Source organism: Anoplolepis gracilipes, chromosome 12, assembly GCF_047496725.1.
Source record: "Anoplolepis gracilipes chromosome 12, ASM4749672v1, whole genome shotgun sequence".
In the NCBI taxonomy this organism is placed as follows: Eukaryota; Metazoa; Arthropoda; class Insecta; order Hymenoptera; family Formicidae; genus Anoplolepis; species Anoplolepis gracilipes.
Genome location: NC_132981.1, coordinates 4,430,635 through 4,457,510, shown reverse-complemented (window position 1 = coordinate 4,457,510; position 26,876 = coordinate 4,430,635). Strand labels below are relative to the sequence as shown.

Below are 26,876 nucleotides of genomic sequence, written 5' to 3'. Positions count from 1 at the left end.
TTACGGCTGACCCTCGGCGATGGACCGTCGATTGATTTCGTCTCTTCGAAGATGAATCCAGAGGCAAACATATACGGAGCAATTACATTAATGGATAGTGATACGGATGTGCATTTTCACGTTGTCCATAAACCTCGTTTTATTTACTCCGACGATTGCATGCATCATCAACTCGAATCTCGATTGAGGTATCAGAAAAACTGTTTATTTTATCTAATTTTTGTTTTATTTCAAATTGTCAACAAGGAAGCAAAATTTTGAAAAATAAAACGAATCTTTCATGGAAATCTTTACTAGTAGATCTTATGGTTCGTAAAAATTACAAAAAATGTACAATCTAGGTAATATATATTTTTTCCGCTACGTATTTACAATAGATTAGTTAAAAAAATATATTTAATATTTTTAATTATTTTTTATAAAGAACAATTTGCATTATTTTATATTGTAAATTTTATAAATACAATATATATACATACATACAAATAATATATACATACATACTATATATACTATATATAATATATACTATATACTATATATAATATATATATATTATTTTATTAAAATAAAAATAAAAATAAATTATTTTGTAAAAGAAATAGAAAAATGAGATAAAACAAAAATTAGATAAAATAAAAAGTCAAATGCGTATTCATTGTCAATTGCAAGATTCTTTTTTAGGCTCTTTTACACAAGCTCCTTGCAAGTTTTCTTCTCAAATGCGATGAATAAGCAGATTTTAGCAATGAGTACAATCTAAAATGGAATGAATTTACTTATGCAGTATTTCCTAAAGACGATATACCATTCATAAGAAGTTCTGCAAACCATTCAGATTGCTTTTCCGTCACAAATACGACACTTTAAAATAAATGACTTTTCTCATTAAATTATCTTACATATTTATGAAAATGTACAGTGACACTATTTCTTTTCGAATGACATTGTAATTAAACAGGAAATCCATTTGAAATTTCTCTTTTATTCCGATAGATCAAGATTTATACATATTCAATAAAATATGTCAATATTTTCTACCACATAAAGTTCTTGAGTAAAAAAATTTTTATTTTTTTTTAAATAAATATGTATTATATATATTTTTATAGAAATATATGTGTGATTTCTTGAATAAAATTATTTTCAAGTAGCATATATGTTACTGATTGATACAATTATCATATGTATCGTTATATTAAACAAACCATCAAAGACATTATAAGTCAAATGAAAAAATTGTAAACAATATTTAGCTTCCTAAAATTTTTAGTCATCTATTAATCTCTGCTCTCTAGGAATAATAAATTTAATTACTCAGATATATTAACAAAGTTATATATATATATATATATATATATATATATATAACTTCTCAGTATACATGTCATATGTCATATGCGCAGTAATGTTTATATAAGCATAAGCTTGACTATTTTGAATCGGTACGCAGGTGTTTGCAAGAGACATCGACTTACAATATTAGCATAGGTAGTATGAATTCTCTAGAGATTTTAAAGGTCTCGTACTCTATTACTACTTTTATGTTTCAGATTTGCAATTTTGAAAAAGATATATTACATTAGAGGAATTTTTTCTTGAAGCGATTTTTTTGAAACAAAAAACAAGGTAATATAAATAAATGTACATATTTATTTTAAATACGTTACAAAAATAATTAGCACATAAAACAAATTTATGAAAGATAAATCTCTGCTTCTCTGCTTTCACATTTAACTGATATGTAATTTTGGAAGACATTCAGGGTGTATTGCGCCTATTAAAAGTTTTTTTTTTTTTTTCAAAATATCACAAGATATGAACAAAAAATTTACTCTCTGCTCGATATGTTTTTATTTTATAATCTATATAATATTTTATGAATGGAGATTCTTTTTGATTTAATAAATTATTTTTTACGTTCAATATATTATTGATATATTTATATAACGGTCAGACAATTGCTATTAAAAGAACTGGGAGATCTGGAAGGTTTTGTTGAGAATATCTTACACAAACACATATATAGATACACATTTTGGCGTGCTCACATTTTCATCATGTATTGTCTCGATATTGCTGCTTGTTCTGTAAGTAAATTGATACGAAGTATTCGAATGATTTCAGGTAAAAGCTGAATATCTTTGAACGATTCTGTTGAGCGTGGTTTACCACAGTAAATCACTTTGAGAATTGTTTCTCTCTCGTTCTTCTCTATTTCATTATTGGAAAAGACAAGAGAATTTACGCGCGTATCGATTTTCAGACGCAAAGAATCAGACGTTTTACAATGTCATGTTGAATCTTTTATTCCTTTTTTTTCCTTTGTTGTTCTTTTTTGTCACGATTGTATGCGCACAGCGACAATTTTGTAAAAGAAATATCAAAGCGGAGCTAACGGCGATTGGCATAAAGGAGTTAAACTTTTAATGAGATCGCACCGAACATTTTTATTTATCTATCCATCGATAAATGAATGAACGGTGCTTTTACGTACACATTTTTTTCAACCTTTTAAAAGTAAACCACAGCTAAAAATGCTATCCTAGAATCATTTGTTTTTATTCGCAGAGTCCTATAAACAAAACTTGATATTTTTATTTTATTCTATTGTCCTTTGTTTGTACATTTTAAATGGAATTATGTAAAATTTAGAATTTATTTTAAAAAAAGATGAAAATGGGATTGAAAGAAATATAGATTAAAAGAAAGATAGGTCGCAGTTCATTTAATGTAAAATAAAAAAGGAATCGACTATTTCCTTGAATAGGCTATATAAATTACACTATATGTTTTTTGTTAATATTATATAATTTATGATTTTTACTAATATATATATATACAATATATTTTTTAGAGAATTGTATTGAAAAACACATTAACTAATGTGATCACATTAGGACAGAATACCTATTAATCTTAAAGCAGATAATGATAAGTAACTTTAAATTCATGTCACGCAATAATAAATTAGATCACTGGTAATGCCTGCGCGTTTGCGTGCTACTATCGTCCTAAACTAGATAAAAGGGTATACTGCGATAAAATCGACAGTGACGGATGCATATATATATAAGGTGCATCTAGCGTAAAAAAGCGATTTCTAGCTGGATCAAAAACTATTATTTATGGTCAAAGTAATGTTTTGTATCGTTTCTATTTTTTTTGGATAGAATTCCAAATAAAATGGAATATGTTTAAAAAAACATGATATTATATACGTTATTTATAAGGTGTATAATTTCATATTTGTTGAACGTATCTATCTATTCTTTAACAAAAACTTTTGCAAAGAAAACTCTTATAAATAATTTTCTTGAAAAGTTTCAGCTACCGTATTTTTATGGTATCTACATATTTTTATATATCGTCTTGTATATATCAAATATATATACTTTTCAATACAGAATATATTTTAGCTTAGGTTATTATTTTTTTCCACTGAAGCGTGTCTTGAGACTATTTTCTTTTGATTATATTCGTATAAACGGAAAATTTTTTTTCTTGTACAGTTGACGAGGAAATACTGGAGAGATTGCGCGAATTTTCTCTATAGCAGATATGTCAGCTCGTGTATTTCAGATAATACAGAGTATCCCAGCACTTTTGCATCGAGTTTTACTCACAGATTTATTTTGATCTTCCTTTGATGAAAATTAATTTAATTTGATTCTTTTCACAAATTCTTATTACTCAACATTAGTTATCGATAACTAAATTAAATATTTGTATTCGATCATTAATTAAAAACACACTTATTGTTTTGACACATATCTGTTCAGCATTACATAATTTTGTTAATCAAAGTAATCTATTTATGAAGGAAAATGTGGGTAATCTAGAATACTTTATACATGTTATGCCATGTAAACACATTCTTTATTCCAAGAGACTGTTAGTACCTCGAACGAGAGAAATACATTTTTTTTTGTTTTTAGCGTAAATGCGCTTTCTGTCAATAATAATTTAGTATTTTTGCATGAAATTTTCTGAACGAGTTTTTGCTTTCAAATTATATAATCATAATGCCTTTTCATGCACAATATCAATATTTATAGAATTTTGTATTCTTGCGATTTATACTCATATTTGCCTCTTTTTATTTTTTTTAATGTCAACCAAAGGTTACCACAAATAAAAGATTAAAAAAACGCGTTATTTACACGTGTAGTTTTTAATATAAAGTAGAAAAATATATTAAAATTTACTAATATATTCAAGTATTAGTAAATTATATAATATATACTGCAAAAATGTTTGATATAAATTTAAGTTACTGAAAAGATAGACACGTGTGCTACGTAAATGTTGTGAAAATGAGTTAAATAAAATTCATTCAATAGAGACAAAAGAAAATTCAGTCGATGGCGAAGAAATAAGTAAAAGAATAGAGATACGCGGAAATGAGCTGATTCGAAAATGAAATGGAAAACAGTATAATTGTGTTGATGAATCTCAAATCGACAAACCGACGAACAACTGCAAGATCAACGAGAAGCTACGAGAAGTAGCGGAAAAGAATGGACAAAAAAGAACTACAAACTTCTTCCTCGATTTCTCTCTCATAAAATATCTGTTCTTCAAGATACTTGCATCTTACTGAACATATTGAGAATAAAATAGTATTTCCCAAGAATTTTTAAACTGTGGATGTTTTAATATAATAAGTTGATTCTAAAGAATTCAAACAAGAAAAGATTAAACACTCTTCATCAATATGTTTAAATAAATTATTAAAGGCTTATTTTCTGCTTTTTATATTTTTTTATAATTATAATTATAAATAATATATAAACATAATTGTAATAATATATCAACAAAATATATTTAAAATCATTGTCTTATCAGTTTTTGATTTTGTATTAAAAATATATATAATATGCTTAAAAAATAATTATTTGTTTATAATAAAAAGAATCTAAAAATATAAATATAAAATATAAAATATAAAAATATAAAATATAAAATTTTATAGAAAAAATGCAGTATAATCATGCTATACAGCGTTTAAGTTGGTAAAAATATAACTCAGAAGTGTATAAATAATTTTCAAATTTGGAACACATGATATCTTTAAATATAGTTAATCAGTTTCAAGTTGCATTTAGCTTTGCTTATTGCATAAAGTAGAGTGAAAGTATAGGTATTATCGATATCGTATAACGGATAATGTTTAAGCCACGTATTATGACATTTGCAATTCGGTGATATCTGTTATAAATGATTTACGTTCACAAGAATCTATGATTTCAAAGCGCTACGATTTCAGATTTGTATTATATCTTATCAACCTCAATGTCTGAATGATAAACGTATCTATTAACACTATCTCACAGTCAAATATAGATTTTGATATTTTTATATATACTCAAACGTTTTTATAAAATATTTTGAAAATTTCTTTGAAAAAAAAAAAAATGTATATATATATATATACATATATTGTTATATTTTTCTTGAATTAAATTTAAATATGAATCTTAGTCACTGATCTCGAAATAATTGAAACAGTAAATAAAAAATAAGTAAATATCTTCTTTTAAAATAATTAACTTCAAATTTTAATGGATGATATATTGGATAATTTTTGATTATAAAAAGTGATTTAACATTACTAATGATATTTCATATTTATAATTTAATCCTGAAGTTCTTCTTACAATTATCATAATCTTATTTCACAATTCAATTGTAATCACTGACTTGCGTGAAGAAAGACTTGCGATATAACGATAACATAGAATTAGAGAAACACGCAAAATGTGAACAGCAACCCTAGATAATAAAGGCATTACGACCTACCGAAAAGAGGGTGCTCGAGCTAAAGTAAATTTTCGTATTGTCGTAATGGATTGTGACACGATTTCATTTACGATGATTGCTGCTCTTGGATTTATAATATTATATCTCTCACAGTCTAGTTTTTCTAATACGTATCTATGCGTATAATACCATCTGCATCACATTATATGTATATATAGTACAATTGTTTGATCTTTTCTATTTCCATATAAGATAAAAAAAGCCACTAAGAAATTCCATAACATTAATTTAATTTCGTCATTCATATAAATATGTTCTTAATTTATAATATTATTTTCTTAGATATGTGATAAATATATAAACATTCTCTTTTATGCATATAAGATATATTATCAAAATTCTGCAATATTTTTATTTTGAAAAATGAATTAAATTAAAAATAAAATAAAATCTTTCAATGTTTTTTTCTTGAAAAAAGAATAATTAATTTATAAAAATTAATGCGTTGATTGATGTATTCTGCAAATTATATGTTTTATATTTAGTGATTATATTACACATTTAATTGCATCATTTTTGCAGTATATGTATATTTTTTGTGAGTACTCTACTAAGATCATAAAACGTTTATCTCATAATTCAATATTCTTTTATGAATACGTTAATGTGATAAAATATGCTCATTTAGTGCGTTGCAATATGACAATAATTATTTAAAATTCAAGAATTCCATTTGTTATTACATTAATTTAATATATCAATTATATTCGAATTAAATGACTTAAACAAAATAATGATTAATAAACCGATTTAATTTTATCGGATTTAAGCTTATATAATTTTTACATTGTAATAATTACTTCTTCCTCAACTTATTTAATATTTAGACGACTATATATAATATCATTTTCTCAATTGAAATGATCTATCATAATTCTGATAATAAAAGAATTTAGGAAATAACTTTAGCTTTGAATTAGATTAAATTGGTAAGTAATTCGTTGGATGTCGTACGACATCTGTAACTTTAAAACCATCCTTAAGAATACGCATTAAAATCTGCACTCTGTTTCGGTTCTTCTTCTTACTTTCACAGCAGTATTTCATTCCACCATTACCTTTCGGGAGCGAAAGAAAGTGCTCGAGAGGCTTTTAAAGTAGCGATAAAAAAATCATTAAACGCAGGAAACGTGTTTCTCGCAACATAACACACCGAACAATTGTGCATTTACATAATGAAGACGCGTTTCAGGAGACACTGATTTTAAAATATTTTACGAGAAATAATAAATATTTTTAAGAAAAAAATCATACGCATTTCTTTAAAAATATGTAACAGATTATAAATTAGTATATTCAACTACAATATATTATAATCTCTACTTATTTTATTATAAATAATAATTGTCGATGATAATTGTCTATCCTTAAAAAATGCAAAAATCTTATAAATCATAAGTATTTAAGAAAAGAAAACTGTAAGCAAATATAAAGAGAAAAAGAAATATCAAATATATTGTACTATTTTTCGAATTTTTCACACGAAGGAGGATATAATCAGGTTACTTTTCATTTTCAGTCATTATGAAAGCGCCAAAAGCTTTAAAGCAACGTTAGAAAAATCGCTCGGAAATAACTCTCTCAGTAATCCTTCAGCAATAATTACACAGTATTATTTTCAAGTTTTCTTTTTTGATATCAAAATAACAATGTGTTATTTACATTGAATTTACGAATCACTTTAAAAGAAGCATTAAAAGAATAATAATTTGATATAATACCATATATTGCTTGACAAAATGTTATGCATTTATGATGAGATGTTTTAATATATTGCGGTTATGCCTGCAACGATTTATACATTTGACTTCGAATAATAAAGTATCTCATATTCACGATATTCTTAATATAATCGCTTTTTCATAATTTTTTAAATTTGCATCTAATTATAAAACTATATATATTTCAGAAAACATATACCTATAGATAGTTTTACAATTGAGCCACATATTTAGAAACTGTGAATGATTTTCTATATTAAGTGTAACATTTTATTTTTGTCTTTTTTTTTATGTGTGAAACATTTTTAATCCTTCCCTCATTTATGTGACGTCATTGCGTTACAGTATGCTAGAATGCGTCTCATACGTCATCGTAGTCAGCAGAATTAATCTCCTGCTTGTTATGAATTATAAGAAATAACTTTTACTTGAATGCAAAAATATCCTACACTTTGATAATAAATTTCCGACGCAATGTAATTATTTACGCTTAAATTGAGTGAAAGTACTACTATATTTCAAGTGAAATACACGTTAAGCTATTATATTTCTATGTAAAGATTTTATCTATAGGCAATTCTTTATTTATAAATACAAGATGTCTCGTGAGATATACTTAAGGCTTCAATAATTACTTCGAACACGAAAGAGGCGTAAGCGAAGCAATTTCGAGCAATATTTTTATATAAACCTCTCTAGTTGCACGTAGATGTTGCATAAAAAATGACCCAAGAGAAAACACGTTTTTTCGCTAAATTTTGGTATACATATATAACTACTATTGCCACCTTGTGTAATGCAATTTTTCTATAACAACCCACTCACACTTCTTATAAAATAATATAAATGTTGCGCGATAAAACTTCATTTTGCTGTTTTATAAAAAGGATTGATATATTTGACTTTATACTGAGATTGGAATGAACGCGTATATATGTATATCCATCAACACTAACTTGTACAAATTGACTCGTAAGATTGTTAGCTTGTTTTTGAAGTGATCACTTTATGAGTAGTGGGCGGCACTTTAAGTCAACAACATATCAATTCTCTTCTCCCGTTCGGAGGTTTCGAAATGCATGTCAATTTTGAGAGAGAAGCATTCCCTCACGATGATTATCTAATGGATCCCAGAACAAACATACTCTGATGATATTTTAACGAAAGGTAGCGAATGTATAACAAAAACGGCACGGCGGTATTGCCGAGAGATGTGTGTGCACATATGTATGTATGTATTATACATATATCCCGAGAAAGTTTTAGCCGCGTGTACAGGCGATATGCACTGTATGCACGACGGTGATAATTGTTCTCGATGCATATAGTTCGTCTCAGCGCAAACGCTATAATCACTTTAATCGGCGGGCACATCCGTCAACCGCTGAGGATTTCATTAGAAGTCACTTGTTGGCAGGTGCTTATAGGAAACCACGCACGTGCAAACTCGATATAGCCAACTCATAACCGCCCTATTATGATTTACCGGCTCGCGCAATTTCACAGCTTCAGATTAAATTGTGACGTTAAATTCACTGCAATTCGCCGGGAAATATGAGAACTGATGTTCTCAAATCGAAAATGTAAAGTAACGCATAGCAAACAGCCGGAAAGTAACGTGAGCGGCATCGTGAACGATGTATAAAAATATCGTCCAGCAATTTTGTAATTCGTAATCCGAGAAAAAATACGACCCTCTCTCTCTCTCTCTCTCTCTCCTCTCCTTCGTTCTCTGGAAGGAAAACGTACGTACGGGTGGCTTTTGATCTTTATATAACGTGCATCGTAAAATGCACGTCGTAACTTTTCATCTGAAGAATACCGTGAGACGTGGGTACCCGGAAAAACTGAAGGTCAATAAAACGAGGTCAATATTAAATAAAGCTATGTTCAAAGTGAAATGTTCCAAAGTGTCATTAATTCAAAACATTAGACATAGAAATAATTGCTCGTCGAGTGGAATTAATAGCACAGTTAAGTGTAAACGAGATTTTAATGTAAATTACAGATTCATTTTTAATTCCCGTTTTCTCGTTCTCTGTCTAGTCTTTGGCTAGAATTTTAAAAAGCCGTTTTCATATTTCGTTTCTAAACTTCAAAAATTTGATCCTTAGCTCCAGATAATACGCTTTTCACGAGAACCAAATAAAATATAGAATTAAGCGGATAGTTATGAAATATAAGTATGGATTTATGTTTGACTTTTATATATATTTTATTATATTTAATAAAATTACTAACTAATTTCGATTTAAATATCAAACTTATAATAGCAATATTAAGCAAAGAAACTCAAATCTGTATATGAATAAAATTTATTATTTATCAATAGCCTCTAGTGCACGGAAGAGGCGAAACCTTTAGAAATGCATGGAATTAAAGTGCAACTTTTCTCGCAAAAAAAGGATTTTGTAATTATTTTATTTGTACACTAACATTCGTTTCCATAATTGCAAAAGATTCAAAATATACGTTACTTGAGATATCTCTTTAAAGTCATCTATTTTAAGAGGATTACGCTTTTCCGAAGCCACGTCGGTGTCACTAATTAATTAAAAATTTTGCTATATATATATATATATATATATGTATATATATAAAATTTATGTGAATAATGCAACTTATATTTCTTTTAATTCAGCAGCAAAGATAGAAATGTCTCTTTCATTTACAGCCATGAGTAGCTGTAAAAAGTCCGCAGGCTAAAATTTGCAAAATAAATACGATGTTATCCATCATTACAGGTAAATTATAATATTTTGAATTAATTAGTTGAATTAATGAGTTAAAATTATTCATCCCCCATTGCGAGTCAACGTTAAACGTTCAAGAGAGTAACATAGAGAAGCTTGTACAACTTGTCAATTGAGAAGCTTAACTTATATTTTTTTAAGCTACAAAGTCATTATCGATTTAAAATGCACGTCTTTTAGTAACGCGTACCATTCATAAAGTTCGAAAATGAAAAGTATCCGTTTTACGCGCTTTTGTTCTCGCTTTTTTTTGTTCTAAGGCTTCTTGGTCAATGTCAGGTGGTGTCGACGCGACAGTGAGAATAGAAATATATGTTTCATTCACCAGTGCAAGCTGTTTAATGCTTGTAAGCTTTCAGAGAGAGATACGGCGCGGTACGCTATATTGTACGTTTCCATTCGCTAACACATTACTATACGTATTACATATATATATATATATATATATGTACATATATATATATATATATATATGTACATATATATGGAAATATATACAATCAAAGAGGCATGAAAAGAGCAATGGACGTTATGTTCGTGAATTCGAACGTGCAACGTTATGCAATACGCAATAAAAGGCAATTTTTGCAGTCATAAAGGTAAATATACATTTATTTCTCGTGTATTCCTAGTACAACACGTTAGGAATAATAATTCAATAAAATATTATTTCTCCATTTATCGCCTATTTTTATTCCGTGTCTCTGCAGTCAACACTTTGTTGAGCACTTTGTAGCGACTTAAAATGTAGCATATATAATAGTATTGGTGATGAAACATTATGCGATACGATATTTGTTGTATTTTAATTTAAAGCATTGCATATAAAACGTTGAATAAATATTAATGGACATCTGGAGCGAATACGTGATAAAGATTCCGAATATTTTTAATTAAATATTTTCTACTTTTAGTACATTAAACATTTCATATGCTTGACATAAAAAATGTTTAAATGTACTTAATTGACATATTAGAATTATGTAAAATTATTTATCGATAACAAGAATGATGTATTTTTATTTGATGTAATTCTTCTGTCAATATAATATGCAATTTATTGATAGATTATTATATAATTGCTTAAATAAATGTTAATATAACAAGTGAGCGAAGTTAATTGTAGAAAATTTAACTGTGCAAATTCTATCGATCTAATATTCGACGGTAATATTTTTTTTTCAAATCTATATTGAAAATAATCGATTATTTTTATTCTATTTGTTTGTGTATTTGGTAATTTATTCGTATTTATTTTCTTGATCTACTATTTTCAGTAACTTTTTTTTTCAATTAATTATCATCGTATCGTTTCATATACTTATATACTGAAATTAAATTCAATTAACCTGCATTCTAAAATAATCATTAACAATTACTTCTATTCTTAGCTAGTTATATTCTGAAGCTATTTATTTCAAAGATTCGACGCACACATCACACATATATAATTAGTAGTGTAGCCAGAATTTAACGACGCACGAGATAAGCGGCGTGAAGAGCTCTACTCAGTAATTACGAGAGACCTGCGTGGTAATAAAGCGGCGACCTAAAATGCCAACATTATAATATTATACATTGCCTTTTACACCCTCTCTAGCATTAAGCAACGTTGAAAGTACGCATGGCTTTAAAAATCTATTAAAAATGTAACGTCGCTGTAACACAGATTAACATTACTATTAACATTACTATCACAATCTCTGAAGAGTTTTCGGGTCAAAAGCAGAAGTACCTTCAAAAGTGCAGGATGCGAAAATTAAGCGACACAAGTTTGACTTTGCGCTCGTGTACCTGTACGGTAACAATTGCCGGAAGGATACTCGCTTTTACTCGTATATTTGGTTTGAATCATATCATGCTCTCAGGCACTCTGTTTATTTTGCTTTGAAACGGGCAACAGAAGAGAGCGGTAATGTTTCGATACAGCAAGATATTATTTACAATTCTTTTCTCCTTTCGAAGCATTCCCGATATGAAAGTGTAGTCAACTGTGTCAGTTTCGTTTCCAACGTAGCATTTGAAAGATCTTTTCGGTTATGGATTCGGTTAACAATACAGATAAATTTAAAAAAAATATCCAACAAAATGATCGCTTTTCTATTTTAAAATTATTTTTTTGTGTTACGTTTTTACCTCTTTATTTTGGCATAATATATATGTTTGTACAAGTTTTTATTCAATTATTATTGATAAAGCCTCACTCAAATTATTTGTTGTGATATGTATAAGCAATATTTTGAAGGATCATTGATTACAGAGGACATCACTTTCTTGATAAAATTTAAAAAAAAATGTAAGTATGCGAAAGTTTATGAATAGAACATAAAGTTTGTGAACCTTAGAAGATAATTTTTAATTATAGGCACATTGTTTCAAAATTCCGATGAAACACTTATACATAACCGCGCTAGGAAAAACCACATAAAATTAACTAACAGCTCTCTATAATAAGCAGGTAAATAAATAAGAAAGACAACGTCTATCTAATAAAGAGTTATTGTAAATTATATCTATTCCTGATTAAAATTTGTTATTTTTCAGTATATTTAATATATTGTGAAACAGATGTACAAATAACAATCTAATTTGGAAAAATCTCTAGTACAAATCCATACACATGACATAAATTCAAACTAGAGCAAAAGGAGGACGCAAAAACAACTATACGAAAACAAGCCAACCATGTGTTTATGAGCTACACTTTAACGATTTGATAATTATCAAGACTTTTAGTAACAACAGAAGAAGGTAAAAACTGAAATATAAAATTAATACGCGTACATATCCGAGTCTGAATTGTTATCGTCAACTATAATGGAAACATGGATGCTTTGTTATTTCTTCTGTGCGTTCCGAATTTTTTCTCTTTACGCGACAATCTGTTATTGTTTATTGTACTGACGTACGAAATCTGTTCATATTTATTGTACTGACATATGCATACTTATTCGCGTAGATATGTATAATTTTCTTTCTACTTCTTGGTATAAATTGACAAAGAAGGAAATTGTATTACAGTTGCGTTACAATCATCTTATAGTATATAATTAAAATAGCATAGTCGAATTTAATATCTCACATTTTAACTCAATACGATGCCAACTGAAATATTTAAAATGTTTTAAATATTCTGAATTATAATAATATTAAATTAATCACCTTAATTAAGTAATACAATATTGACATGGATTTTATCTGAAAATAAAAATTTAATTATTCGATTTATAATACAAATACTTAAGATAATAACATTTCTGCAAGGAGAGAAGGACGGTTTATATAAAACCGTATAAAATAAGAAAGAATTATTTTGTTTTTTTTTAATTATAATTTAAAAATATATGTGTATATAATATTATGATTAATAGAGAATTATATATATATATATATACAGAACAATATATATATATATATATATATACATATATTATGTTAGTTTTATATTTATATATATATATATATATATATATATATATATATATATAAAACTAACATAACCTTACGTAACTATTATATATATATATATATATATACATATATAATTTTTTTGACATTGTGAAAATCTTTTTGATAAAACCAAAATAATTTTTATGTATAACCGCTCTTTCGAAACAGTAATTTGTCAACATATTGTTATCACTAGCAACCTTTCGCAGTTTTCCCCTTGCGGAATGTCTATTTATTGGATGCTTTGACATTTTGTATATACGATTTATCAGACGTGAAAGATAAATTAACCACGTATATTGCAAAAGCAAAGTAAAGAGTATAAAAAAGGTATAAGTGATGTTAAATCAACTTTCCTCTTGACCATTATATTTTTAAAGATTATTCTTGTACTCTTGTGTCTACGTACGCAATGCAACTACGATGCATATTACATGTAACTAACATAACTTTATGTAACTATTATGTCAAAATTTATTAAAAAATTTTAAATATAACATGTTAATTAAAATGCAGAAACTGAAAAAATGCGAATGTATAATATTTTTTTTTGTAAGTATGCACGCGCGGATGAAAAAAGGAAAAGTTCAAAGAAAAATAAGAATGCATTAGAAAAATGTAGTTTTTTTTAGTCAATATCCAAACTTACTTACATAATGTTACTCATTCCCTATCTGTTTTCTCTTTTATGTCATTTATTTATATATGTTTTCATACGTGATTTTGTAGAATATTTATTTCTCTTGACGCTACATAAATTTAGAAGACAGTTCTCGGGGGATATAAGCGATTCATTGCGCGTCAATATAAATCGGCATTAAATTTGAAAAAGTATAATCTTGTTGTTGCACGTTTCTGCCTGTTGCTGTAAAATGATTCTCTAAAGAATTGGTCAAGCTTGTTTCCAAGAAATGTTCTCAATAAATATCAAGTTTTATTAATAATTAAAAAAGAGATATCTACTACATCGAGATTACAGTATAATACACAGGATATATGTATATATTTATATACATGTATATAAGATATTTTAGAATAAATCAAATTTTTATTACAAATTGTTTGATAAATATATTTAAAATTATTTTGAAATTATTATCCAATTTATAAAATACAATAATTTTCATCATATTTTATATCTATTATATTTCAAAGTGTCAACACTGTTAACGCGTTTAATCATATTATGTTTGATGTGTAGTGTGCTTTATACATGCCCATGTAAATTACGGATAAAAAACCGACTATCCTGAATGGACTACCAGAAGACAAGCTATTGTTACTACATATATACACAAGAATGAATAATTTAACTCGATATAGTAACTTGGCAACTATTCTCTTGCCTCATTTATGATAGGGTGGATCGTGTAGCATTCAAGCAACTGTTATCTCGTTATAGAAAATCTACATATTTATATACGTATACACATACATATACACTTTTTTAAAAGATCAACATATGCTTTTAATCTTTTTACGGTATAACGTGATTTTATACATTAAACGCTTTCTGTTGATTCAGTAAAATTTAGACTGGTTAATGGTTAATTTTTTATGTGTTTATTTTTATACACACTATTCCGATTTCATTAAAATAACACAAGTATTGCGGATGTACTGTACAATTGATGATATTTATAAATAATGTAAATTGTGTGCGTCATGGCGGTTTTCACAGAGAGAACGCTTCATATTTGCTTTAAAACTTTATGAATTCACGGAAAGCAGCGCAGATTGAGAATCGGGGAGCAATTTACAATTATAATGCCTCTCTTAAGTATTACAAAGCAATTCCATGAACTGCATCCTTGTAGTTCTTTCGATCTTTTCAGATGAATGATTGCACGATTCCGATCTGGGAAATTTAAATTACTTTTAATATAAACAAGAAAAATTTTTATATTTATACATTTATCCAAAATTGCATGTACAAAGTAAAGCAATCAAATTATGACAATGTTTGAATTGATAAATACGTACTAAAGAATTGAAAAAATATATTCAGAGGCATAAAAGAATTCTAAAGAAATTTTTTTTGTAGAGAGGTAAATTTAGGTTATTTTACGCTTTTTCCTTTGTAAATACAAATCCTATATTCTGTATGTCAAATTTATATACACTTTCCTAAGCCAAGAACGATATACAATATAACAGAATATCCGGCTTTCACTTATTGCGATGTTTTATTTCTAGGTAGTTTTCGATTAAATTTCAAATTACTCTCTAAAATCCTCTGACAGAAGAAATGATTATATCATTTCAAATATAAGTGATTCTCTTAATAGTCGATAATAATACTAAAATCTAGATATAAAATGAAATAATGATTATAATTATATTATTTATTATTAAAATTAATATACATATATAATTTTGTAAACTGCCTGCAAAATTTTCATTATTGAATTTAATTTGTATTTACGAACTTAAAGACACGGGCCATTTTATGGTCGATGAATACAAAAGTTTTATTTCTTTTTTTTTAAATTGCGTACTTAGGAGCTGATTAAGTTCAAGCAATAACGGAGTGCTATCCAATTACCGTCGGATTAGCGTCCGGTTAGCTGGCAATGAGAAAACTTGTCTGCTTAGGACGATTACTGCTTAAGAGCCTCCAAATTGTATTTACCTCGAGCCTCGTAATCCGCGATTTACCACGTAAATTTCTAACGAGCTTCCAATCAGGATCTCATCTTATCTCATCTTAACATCTGGCTCATCTGTCGCAGTACACAGGATTGTGCATTTTAGAAATAAGAATGACGGCAATAATTTTCACATGCATAATTTATATATTAATCTTGCAATAATATATGTATATATGTAGAAGTTTAAATATGTAAAATACATATTATAATTAATTTATTTTAAAACATTTATCTAAATCTAAATTTTTTTCTACTTTGTCAATATTTTATCTAGTTTGATATCTTTTAGTCAAACTTTATTTTAAAACTATTAAAAAGTATTGAATCTATAATTTTACTATATAACTATATAAAACTATGAAACTATTTAATATCTATTTTATTGAAAACTCTTCTTTTAAACCTTTAAATAGGAAATTGTTCGTTTATTGTCTACTTGAGATATAAAATAGGAGAGCTCAATACAATATAAATAAAATCTATCAGAATCTTCCAGAATACATAAACATGAAAAATAAAGCAAATTTGTTGAAAATAAGAGTAAAATTTCGACACAGGTTGGCACCTTAGCGGTTTTTTACACTACATCTATATAATATAATATTTATGTGATGATTTTGTGAGCCGGCAGGTACTGGTCAATTCGCTCTGTGCATCTTTCTGTAAAACACTTTGTACAATTAATTAATTTCACAATTTATAATAATATATTTTATAATTGATTTTAATTTAAAAAGTATTTTATTATAGTGGCAAAGCGCACTTTGCCGTTGTTGGCGGTTATTAGTGCTCGTTTTTTGTAGAATATTTATATTGCATGAAGTTTTCACTCGATGAAATCATGCTCTCACTTTGAGAAATCGTCTTCTAAGTCTTTTAAGTAAAGCGGCGCGAATACTATCATCTATTTTCGTCTGCCTTATCCCTTTATTTATCATGTAACCGAGAAATGTTGGGCATCATACGCGTCATAACAACATCCCGCTTATACTTTATCATACGGTGCGTTGAAATCTCCCTGACATTACTGTTTCGTCTTGCAAATTGTTATCTTTCACGCTTAACAAGCTTTCTGTGTAAATACGCAACATCATCACATTTGACTGTTAAAATACATACTGTTTGTATAAAGTTTTTAAATTACAGTTGTACAAACAAATTAATTATACTAATTCCGATTTCGACTTACAATGTTCTAATAGAATAAAAGCATATGACATTATTTTTATAATTATCTCATTATTATTTTTACTTTTTCTCTCTCTGTCTCTTTCATTATTATTTTTATGATACTAAAGATATCAATATTAAAAGTACTAAACTGAAAAATAAAGAAATGTGTAATATTCAATTAATAAGTTAAATTTTCTGCATGTATTGAAATGATCAGTTATATATAAATGGTTTTATTAATAATACATTTTTCCCGCAAAGAAATATATTATTAAGAAATAATAATTTTTATATCAATTTATCTTTTATTTTTTTACAATGTATTAATTATTAAGATTATTTATTACATAGCCATTTTTAAATAAATTAATAATTTATATTAACTCCTCTTTTCAGTCAAAAGATAAATACTATTCACAAGTTAATATAGAATTTCTCTTAATCTCGTAATACTAACGTGCAAAACAGTTTTTCTCTCCTTTTTCCTTGCCTCGTATTCGCTTCATTAGTATGCAACAGTCACGCAAACAATCCTGCAAATCGGTGTATGCAAATGAGAAGTGACTGAGTGCACTTATCGCGCTCGAACGTGTGACAAAGTGATAATGTTATCGCCTGACAAACGATATGGGTGGACGCAATACGAGAGTACCGATATTTTGGACACTATAATAGATTACATCTTGCTTACGAGATGCTACTCACGAGAACACGCGCAAAATAGATCAATAAGGCATTTCCGTTACACGATGTCGTGTTTGTCGATGTTGGGATTACAAGTGTGATTGCGGTCGCGCATATCTCGCATCGCGATGCGACCATTCATAGTGGACATAGCGAAGGAATGCGCCGGCTTCTTAAAGTTGCGATCTCGACGAGCGAAAACTCGGTGCTTGTCGAGTTTGTTATAAGAAAAGGAGGTATCGCGCGATTATATCTAACGGCCTGAACGCGAAGGGATGTAAATATGCAAAGTTGTCGCGTGTTGCGATATACGCGAGAACTTTGAAATCAATAATGCGTCCTGCGCTTTTGTTTATCGAGGCGTTAAAGCCGTCATGAAAGTTGCGTACTTTCTTGAAAGCGTTTTCTTTATCGAGGAAAAAGTATATATTTAAATAATAATCTGCGATTCACGATGTTTATGTGTCTGTGCATCCCGTATTGCTTGTTTTAAATACTTCATTACATTTAATATATAATATATAATGAATATTCCTTTGCTTGCATAAATTTGCGATATCATATATTTTATGAATAAAACTAAATTAGTATTAATTATTTTACATTATGCTTGAGAGAAAGAAATAGAGAAAGAGAGAGAGAGAGAGAGAGATTCTTTATACAAAGTATTCAAATATCATCGAAGATAGATTTTGTCTCTTGCAAAAAAAAAAAAAAAAAAATACGATTTATTAAATCTCAACCGCTTTTCTGCATCTTTTAATTGCGAAATTTATACTCCTACAAAAAATTCATTTAATGTTAAAACTTTTAATAACATTCCAAATATCATTAAAATGCACAAAATTATATTATTATAATTTTTAATGTATTATAAAATTATTTTTTTTCGTATTCATTTTAGATATAAAAACATAATTATGAGAAACAAAGAGAGAGAGAGAGAGAGAGAGATATTACATATCTAATAAAATAATATATTAACTCTGAGTATACACTGTTTAACATTTTGAAAAAAAATGAAGGCTATTTTTTACATTATGTGCATGAAGTTAATTATTATTTCTGCATTGTTAACTTTTATATATTAATTAAATGTAATTAAATATAATTAAAATATAATAATGTAATTAGTTAAATATTCCTTTTCTCTTTAATTAATAACAGAATACCAGACATACCTACTATTATATATGCTTAAAAGCAGCCTTTTTATCCTATACGTGTTATGAATCATTTTCGTTCTACCATTGTCTTTCGATACATGAAATCTAACGTGTATGTAACGCCGTGTTGTATTCTCATACCTTTCCCAAGAAAAACACACTTCTCTTTTCTCCTTTTCTCAGGAGTGTGATTTATGAAGTTTTCGAGGATTCTCCCAAGACCTACCTTCGTCATATTTGTGAGATGTTTATCTGACGGTTTGTGTATCTCATAAGAATACAAATATCTCAATCATATCTATCCCACCGAGGTTTTTAATATTTGTCAAATAGTCTTATAACGGAGAAACAATCTTTATCCCCATCGGCAATTGTCATGTATTTCACGTTATAATAGCAAAAAAAAAATTGAGAGCTTGACTGATACAAAAAAGATGATAAGCTGTAATCTTTTTCATATTATCTTTTTTATAACTGACAAAAACCTTTTAATTCGCAAAGTTAAATATCACGCACAGATGCTATTAGATTCTATTAATTTCTAAATTCGTCTATTATTTGCTGGTCTTGTCTAACGTAACATTCATTATAAAACAGATGCGTCATAGTATAATTAGAAATGGCACGCTTTATAACTGCGTGTAATTTCGCGATAAATGTGACACATGAAACATCTCACGTGCTTTGTTATTAATAATTATTCCACAATTGCGGATAATATATAACAGGATTTACGTGCTTAAGAGTTTATTATACAGAATGCATATGTATAAATGGCATAAACATAATGGCATAAATATCGGACTAACTGACCATTTATAATAATTTGTTCTGCTCCGTTTTGACTCTTGTTTGACCAATAAGCATTTAATAAATTTCATTAATTCATAAGCTGGAATAATGAGCGCCTACGTACTTATTATAAATTGAAACTATAATTGATATTAGAGTTTAGCACGTAGAGCAGATTTAAAGGATATGTCACCTTTGTATGAACATCTTGTAGTTAGAAGAGAGGGTCTCTCATCGTGACGTTGCAATAGCGTTGATAACATATCGTTGGGCAACTTTGTTTCATACGCGATGTAGAGTGTGAACACGAGCAGGCTCAACAAGTGTTGTTTGTACCGCCACTTTTTCTTTTTGTTCTTTCTCAGAGTTCGATTAAACGTCAAACTTTTCGTATCGTGTGATATTTTATCATCTGCCAAGTTGTTTTACAAATACAGAAATTAAAGCCAAGTCTCGTTGCGTAACATAATATTTGTTCGAAATATAATTCGCCAAAGCTTATCGTGCATCCCTGTGTTTTACCAATATTTTAAAAAACTACTCTATAAAAAAATCTCATATATCATATATGTTCCTTGAACAATACTTTCAGCAGAGTGAATAGTAATATAACAATGAAATAACTCCGCAATTATATACCTGTAGATTAGAGACATGTCTGAATCTTAAACAAAAAATTATCTTAAATAAAAAAAAAATCTTAAACTTTTATATTTTAAATTTCTGAGCAGTTAGAACTCTACTTGAAATTGAAAAATATAAGATTTATTATCTATTAAAATTTTTAAAGCGCAAAAGTTTAAGTCTTTTTGAACTTTTAATCTTGAATTATGTATTCGTGGTTAATATTTTGTAGACATGAAAAATTGAAAATTATTTACATTTATATTTTTTATATTATTATTTTATATTATTGCTTATTTTATATTTTTTATGTATTAATATTTTATTTTAAATTTCTATAAAAATTTGAAGGGAAAATACGATAACCCGATAATATGTGTTTTTATTACGTAATTATTATCATGTCAAGAAAGAGATTATTGTATAAATTAATTATTAATTATTAAAGGATTAATTAATTAATTATAGGTTTCATTGTAAAGTAATACAATTAGTGGCGGTAAATATTTCAATCATGTTTACTAACTTTGCGTTTATACGAAATAATCGAGATTACTGATTGCGAACATTTATTGCAAATATATAGTATGTATAAGCACGTATGTGTATGTCTGACGTATCAGTTACGCAGCAACCACAGTTAATTATTGCTTGACATGTAATTTTGTGTAATTGCAAAAGCAAGTTTTGCAAGAGGCTAGCGATTAATTAGTATCTTAATTATCATTGATGTTTTGCGATTTTCATCAAGTTTATTAGTGTTGTAGCACAACGAAAACATTTTAATTAACTGTCTGTCTTTAGGAGAAGAACGCGATTAGTATTCTCCATATTTTTTAACAGATTAATTATCTCAGGAATTTGCTTACATATACATACAATTATTTGTATTTCATTTACGCAAAATAACTATAGAAATTACTATTTTATATTAAGTTTTTTCCGCATAAAAAAAAACAACATGATTCTAACGTAAAAGTCTTTTATAACAGGGTGCAATTAACAAACTTGAGAGGAAAAAATAGTTCTTTTTTAGAATTTTTATTATCATGCCGCACGATTTACTTTAATTGAATTTTAATTTAGGTCTTTGTAAATAAAAATATACAATAATACGGAAGATTTTGAAAACATGTAAAAGATATAATGTAGACGGTTCATCAAATTTCCGCTAAAAGAAAGTTAATTGCATATTAGTTTAAGACTAATTGTAGAAGAAATATCTACATACAAAGAATGACGTAATAAAGCTATCAATAAAATAAGAGAGCATCTCGTGAGAATTTCAGGAGCAAGAAAATGTGTATCAGTAGAAGAATTGACAAGGCAGTTGCCGTCACCGAATAACTCAATAATTTCGTACCTTGTAGATTGACATTTAGTATAACTATTTTGATAAAAATTTTACTAAAATCTGAAAATATAAATAGCGTCAACTAATATTTTATAATATATTACATTTACGTTGTACCTATAAATAAGCGGGTTGCTCCTGACCAATATAAATGAATTTTGCTTTGGCATTTATTGATATTTTAACCGCGTTTTCTGCGGTTAAATATATAGATAGATAAATAATTCCGTGCGCGTGTGGAAATAGCAATTTGCAAATTTGTTTGTCTGGTGCAATGCAATAGAAACATTTTTCCGTTTTTTTGTAATACAATTAAACTTAAACTCTATACAAGAGGATTAAAGGGTTACGGAAATTAATGCTATATTACAGTACAGAACGGATGTGATTATTTCACGGTTTTTGTAAAGAATGTTTTTCGCGATATCACATATCGGTTTACGCAAAATTTAAATGGAAGGCATTCTGATTTTATCAGTTTAAATTACGAAGTGTCCGTTTTATAGTAGAATATAGAACAGAATTCATTAAACTTATGATTACATTGTTAAAAAGCGCCACAACGCAACATCGAAGATAAATTATTCTTCTCGATAACATGTGAACAATTAACAGTCCTTCTCGATAAATATTATGCGAAATATTAATTAAATAAAAAATTTTCTTTTTCTTTATATAATAATGTTTTAATATAGTTTTTTGTTTATATAGATAGATAAAATATGTGGAGGCAACAAAAAGCAATGTTAAAATTACAATTAAATGACAAATTTATAGTGTCACGAAAATTGGAAACACAAAAAAGACTATATAATAAAAATGTCCGATATGAAAATTTATACATGTACACATACATACATTACATATAAAATTTTGCTAGTAGTACAAATTAGTTTCAAATTCAATAGAACTTTTATTAAGGACTGAATAATGTAACATGCAAAGTTTGTGATAAATACTAAAGGTGTTACCATAACTTTGTCATATTTTAGCTTGAATTAACAATAAAAAATAACTTTAAAATAATTTAATGTATTATTGAAGAAAGAGACTGAATCAGAGTGACATAAATAATTCTTTTTATACGAAATATAATATAACGAAATAATGCTTTTTATAACAAAACAAGCTTGCATTTGATCATTTTTTTGTTTATCTACAAATGCTATTTTATTTTGCAAATGTTATAGTTTAAATGATCATTGAATCTAGCGTAGCTTAAAATTAATCAGATTTTATTAATTCTTATTAAAATAAAATTCATTGGAATGTTTATATGCAACAAAGACATAAACCGCTCTTTAAATTTTATTATAAAATAATTTGATGTTATCGTCATTTGTCATATCGTCAGAATGTATAAGTTGTGATATATTGCAAAAAGTAATCAAAATACTCTACAGCAGAGATAAGAAAAGTAATCTTGAACGAGTACAGTTACACCTACACTCTTTGCATACTTCCGCCAATATATATATATGCAAGACACATTGCTTCTAGACCGCAGAACAAAAGAAAAAACGAAAAAGAAAAAGAGAAGAAAAAATTAGAAGACGTGTTTGCCAACTTTTACAATTTCGTATGGTGCTATCATGCCAGAGTTATTTATTTCTACAACAAATCTTTACATTTCTATAATAAAAACAAATAATCCATTAAGATATTAGAATAGGTGTTTAATATTTTTAATACAAATTGATTATTAACTTAAAGTTAATATAATAAGTAATTGTTATAAAAAGTAAAAAGTTTTATCATAAAAAAGTACATTAGAATGTAAATTAATTTGCAACTGTACGTGACATGCAAAAATATCTACTGAGATATTACCGATTTGGGTCAACAGCCTAAATAGTGATGAATTCGTATATGTATCATGAACATCTTTCAATCGGCAGGGAGTTCTTATTTACGCTGGGTATATACGAGTTAAGAAAGACTAACAGAAACAGAGAAAGGATTAGAATAGAAGCAAAGAAATTTGCTTCTATTTTCTTAATTAAACATACACGTCCAAAATCTAAAATTAGACATGTTTCTACAACTAATTATCTCGACTTGATCTAAAATGAAGCATAATTTCAATAACTTGAAATTAAAACGATTGATTTATAAAAGAAAAACTAAAGGCATAGAGATAAGGAGAGTTTGTACATAAATTATAGTTTTTATTTGCTCCCAAAACATAAAATAATTTGATTTTTAAATTCAAAACGTTTCTTTTTCCAATTTTACAAAATTTAATTAGAGTATTATATTATAATATCATTAAGTCATTTAATTAATCACCATAATTAAGTTTGACACGTATGTCCTGATGAAAATTACTAATCTTCTTAAAATTGAGAGAACTTCTGAAAATTGAGTCTATAATTCGCTATTTCCTTGCATTCTTTTCCTTACTCTTATCGTTCCCCAAGCTGTAATCTCTTGGTAAGTCGCTCTCAAAGCTCATCCAATTATAGCTCACAGTGCTTTCCATTTTCTATGCAAATACAACGAGCAGAGAGACAATAGAAATGAACACAAATATATATATATATATATATAATACGATGTCATTTTTTTCATTAAATTATTTTATTAATATATGTTGATTAACTTAGGTGTCACACGTATATTTTTTTTTACAAGTAAAATTATTCCACTTGAATTTATCACATTAAAACATTCATATATAAAAAAGATTGCAATGCAGTTATGAAAAAAGAATAATACATATTAATATCGGAATAATTCTAAAAATTTTAAAATTATGTATAATGTTATAAAATTATGTATAATGTAATTCTTGTATTATATAATACTATAATTTTTTTTTCTTATAGAGAGTTTTAATAATTATCTTATATTGTTACAAAATTGAAGCTATTAATCGATTTGACATTTCAATTCAATTATGATCAAACTGTGAAAATGTTTAGGGTAATAATTTAATCCTTCACAAATATATTGAAATTTGCATATTAGCATATTTAATTAGCACTATGGTATATTGCATTTTGGCATTATTTTAATGAATTTTAAACAGATCTGGTAATTAAAACGATTAACATTATGGAGTATTACATAACAGATATAAAATTAGTTTTAATGCATTAACTGTCAATAGCAATAAATTTAGACGTTCCAAATGTTAAATATATTTTTAAAACATAATACATTGCAAAATAAATAATTAAAGACGTACGAATAAAAGCTTTAGGGACAAAGGCAAGAAGAAAATTATATCATATTTTTTTGATAACCATGATATAGAAAATATTTTGCTAAAAGGATTGACATAAAATTTTATAAAAGTTTTTTAGAAATTTTATAAAATTATGTATGTATACGTTGCGAAGAATTAATAAATTTAAAATTTAAAAGAAATATATAAAATGTACTTTAAAATATTTTAACAAATATTTTAATAAGTATATTTTAATTATTTAATACATAAAATAAATATTTGTTATAAAAGTCGAAATTTTATTTTCTTATATATCGCTGAGTTATGAGAATATTTGTAGATCACTATTACATGATTGCGTAATGGAGTAATGTTATTGACTATTAATTATATGATATTATTGAATATTAATATTATTGACCATAAGGGATATTACAATACGCATCACGTATGTTGCATAAGAATTAATTAAATTATAAAATATTCAAATAAATCACGAATAAATGTTCAGTGATTCAGGCTCATGATTTAATTAGATCCTCTAGAGGGACCATTGCAAGAGATTGCATAAAACTTGCTAATTACTATCTTGATTCTACACTAAAGGAAGCGTCTATGCTAGATTAAATTATACACGATCACTGTATCAATCTAAACTCATAGAATGGCTTTCTGGCGAGGGACTTTGCTTCAATATCGCATATCTGAGTATCTGCAATAATATGCATGATAATTACTCACTGTATATTACTTTAGAAAGTAATATCTTTGTAGGATGTTATACAAGGAATATTAATGCGATACACAACTAATATTATATTTTTTTATTTATTTAAAAGTAAATTTAATACACAAAATTTACGTAATGTATTTTTCGATCATTCTTACTAATAGAATTTGCGATTAAACATTTTTTTAATATAATTAATAATTAAAATTTTTAATGTCTCATTAAAACATCATTTAACGTTACTTTACTACTTGGGATAATCACTATTTATATAAAGAGCATCTGCAAGAGAACTCTCGGGTATTTTTTAGAAAAGCATAATAGAAAGGATATTATTATATTTTTTTTATTAAAAACATCATGCAACATGTAAATTGAATATAAAATTTTGTACAAATACTTTAGAAAGATTATCTTTTTATTTGTGAAAATGTCGAAAAACGTTAAGAGTCCAAACACGAAACGCGAATATTTCGTCTGTTAAAGAGTTTCGCATGAAACTTCCAGACGAAAAACTCCAATAAGTGGAAACTTTCACCATTGGAAAATATCACGTTTGATGTATGTGTGTACTAGTGCGAGAGTTTGCTCATCCGATTTTCGAAATGATAAAATTATTAAAGAAATACGGGAAACGGACAGTGGACAAGAGACGCAATAGAATTTAAAAATTGCTACGTCCTGGGACAGCTTGGGCACTCGATAGAAACTTTGGTGCTTATGCCACATTCGCACTCCGTAGAGTCTGATAAATTCAATCCGCGCTCCCTTTGGTGCGCATCA

General features: G+C 27.2%; 2 protein-coding genes and 1 long non-coding RNA gene across 10 annotated transcripts in view; 2 read left to right on the top strand and 1 right to left on the bottom strand.

Annotated features, from left to right (window-relative positions):
- Positions 1-26,876, top strand: part of LOC140671588 (uncharacterized) — a 91,756-nt gene that overhangs the window by 27,021 nt on the left and 37,859 nt on the right. The window contains exons 4-5 of one of the 6 annotated variants that reach the window (XM_072902997.1): positions 10,189-10,288; positions 10,558-10,713. The exons of 3 other annotated variants lie outside the window; for them this stretch is intronic. In XM_072902997.1, coding sequence (XP_072759098.1) covers positions 10,189-10,250 — 62 coding nt within the window. In that variant the 3' untranslated portion in view covers positions 10,251-10,288; positions 10,558-10,713. Of the gene's footprint in view, positions 1-10,188; positions 10,714-26,876 lie in introns of those variants that run through there. 2 more of the 6 variants (XM_072902998.1, XM_072902996.1) reach the window with 2 other exon arrangements.
- The window catches only part of Tk (tachykinins), a 53,815-nt gene that overhangs the window by 23,758 nt on the left and 3,181 nt on the right, over positions 1-26,876 (bottom strand). The gene's annotated exons all lie outside the window — the stretch shown is intronic.
- On the top strand, positions 12,238-13,612 carry LOC140671590 (uncharacterized). The gene is made up of 3 exons (XR_012047771.1): positions 12,238-12,593; positions 12,663-12,755; positions 12,842-13,612. It is a non-coding gene; the product is annotated as an uncharacterized lncRNA (long non-coding RNA).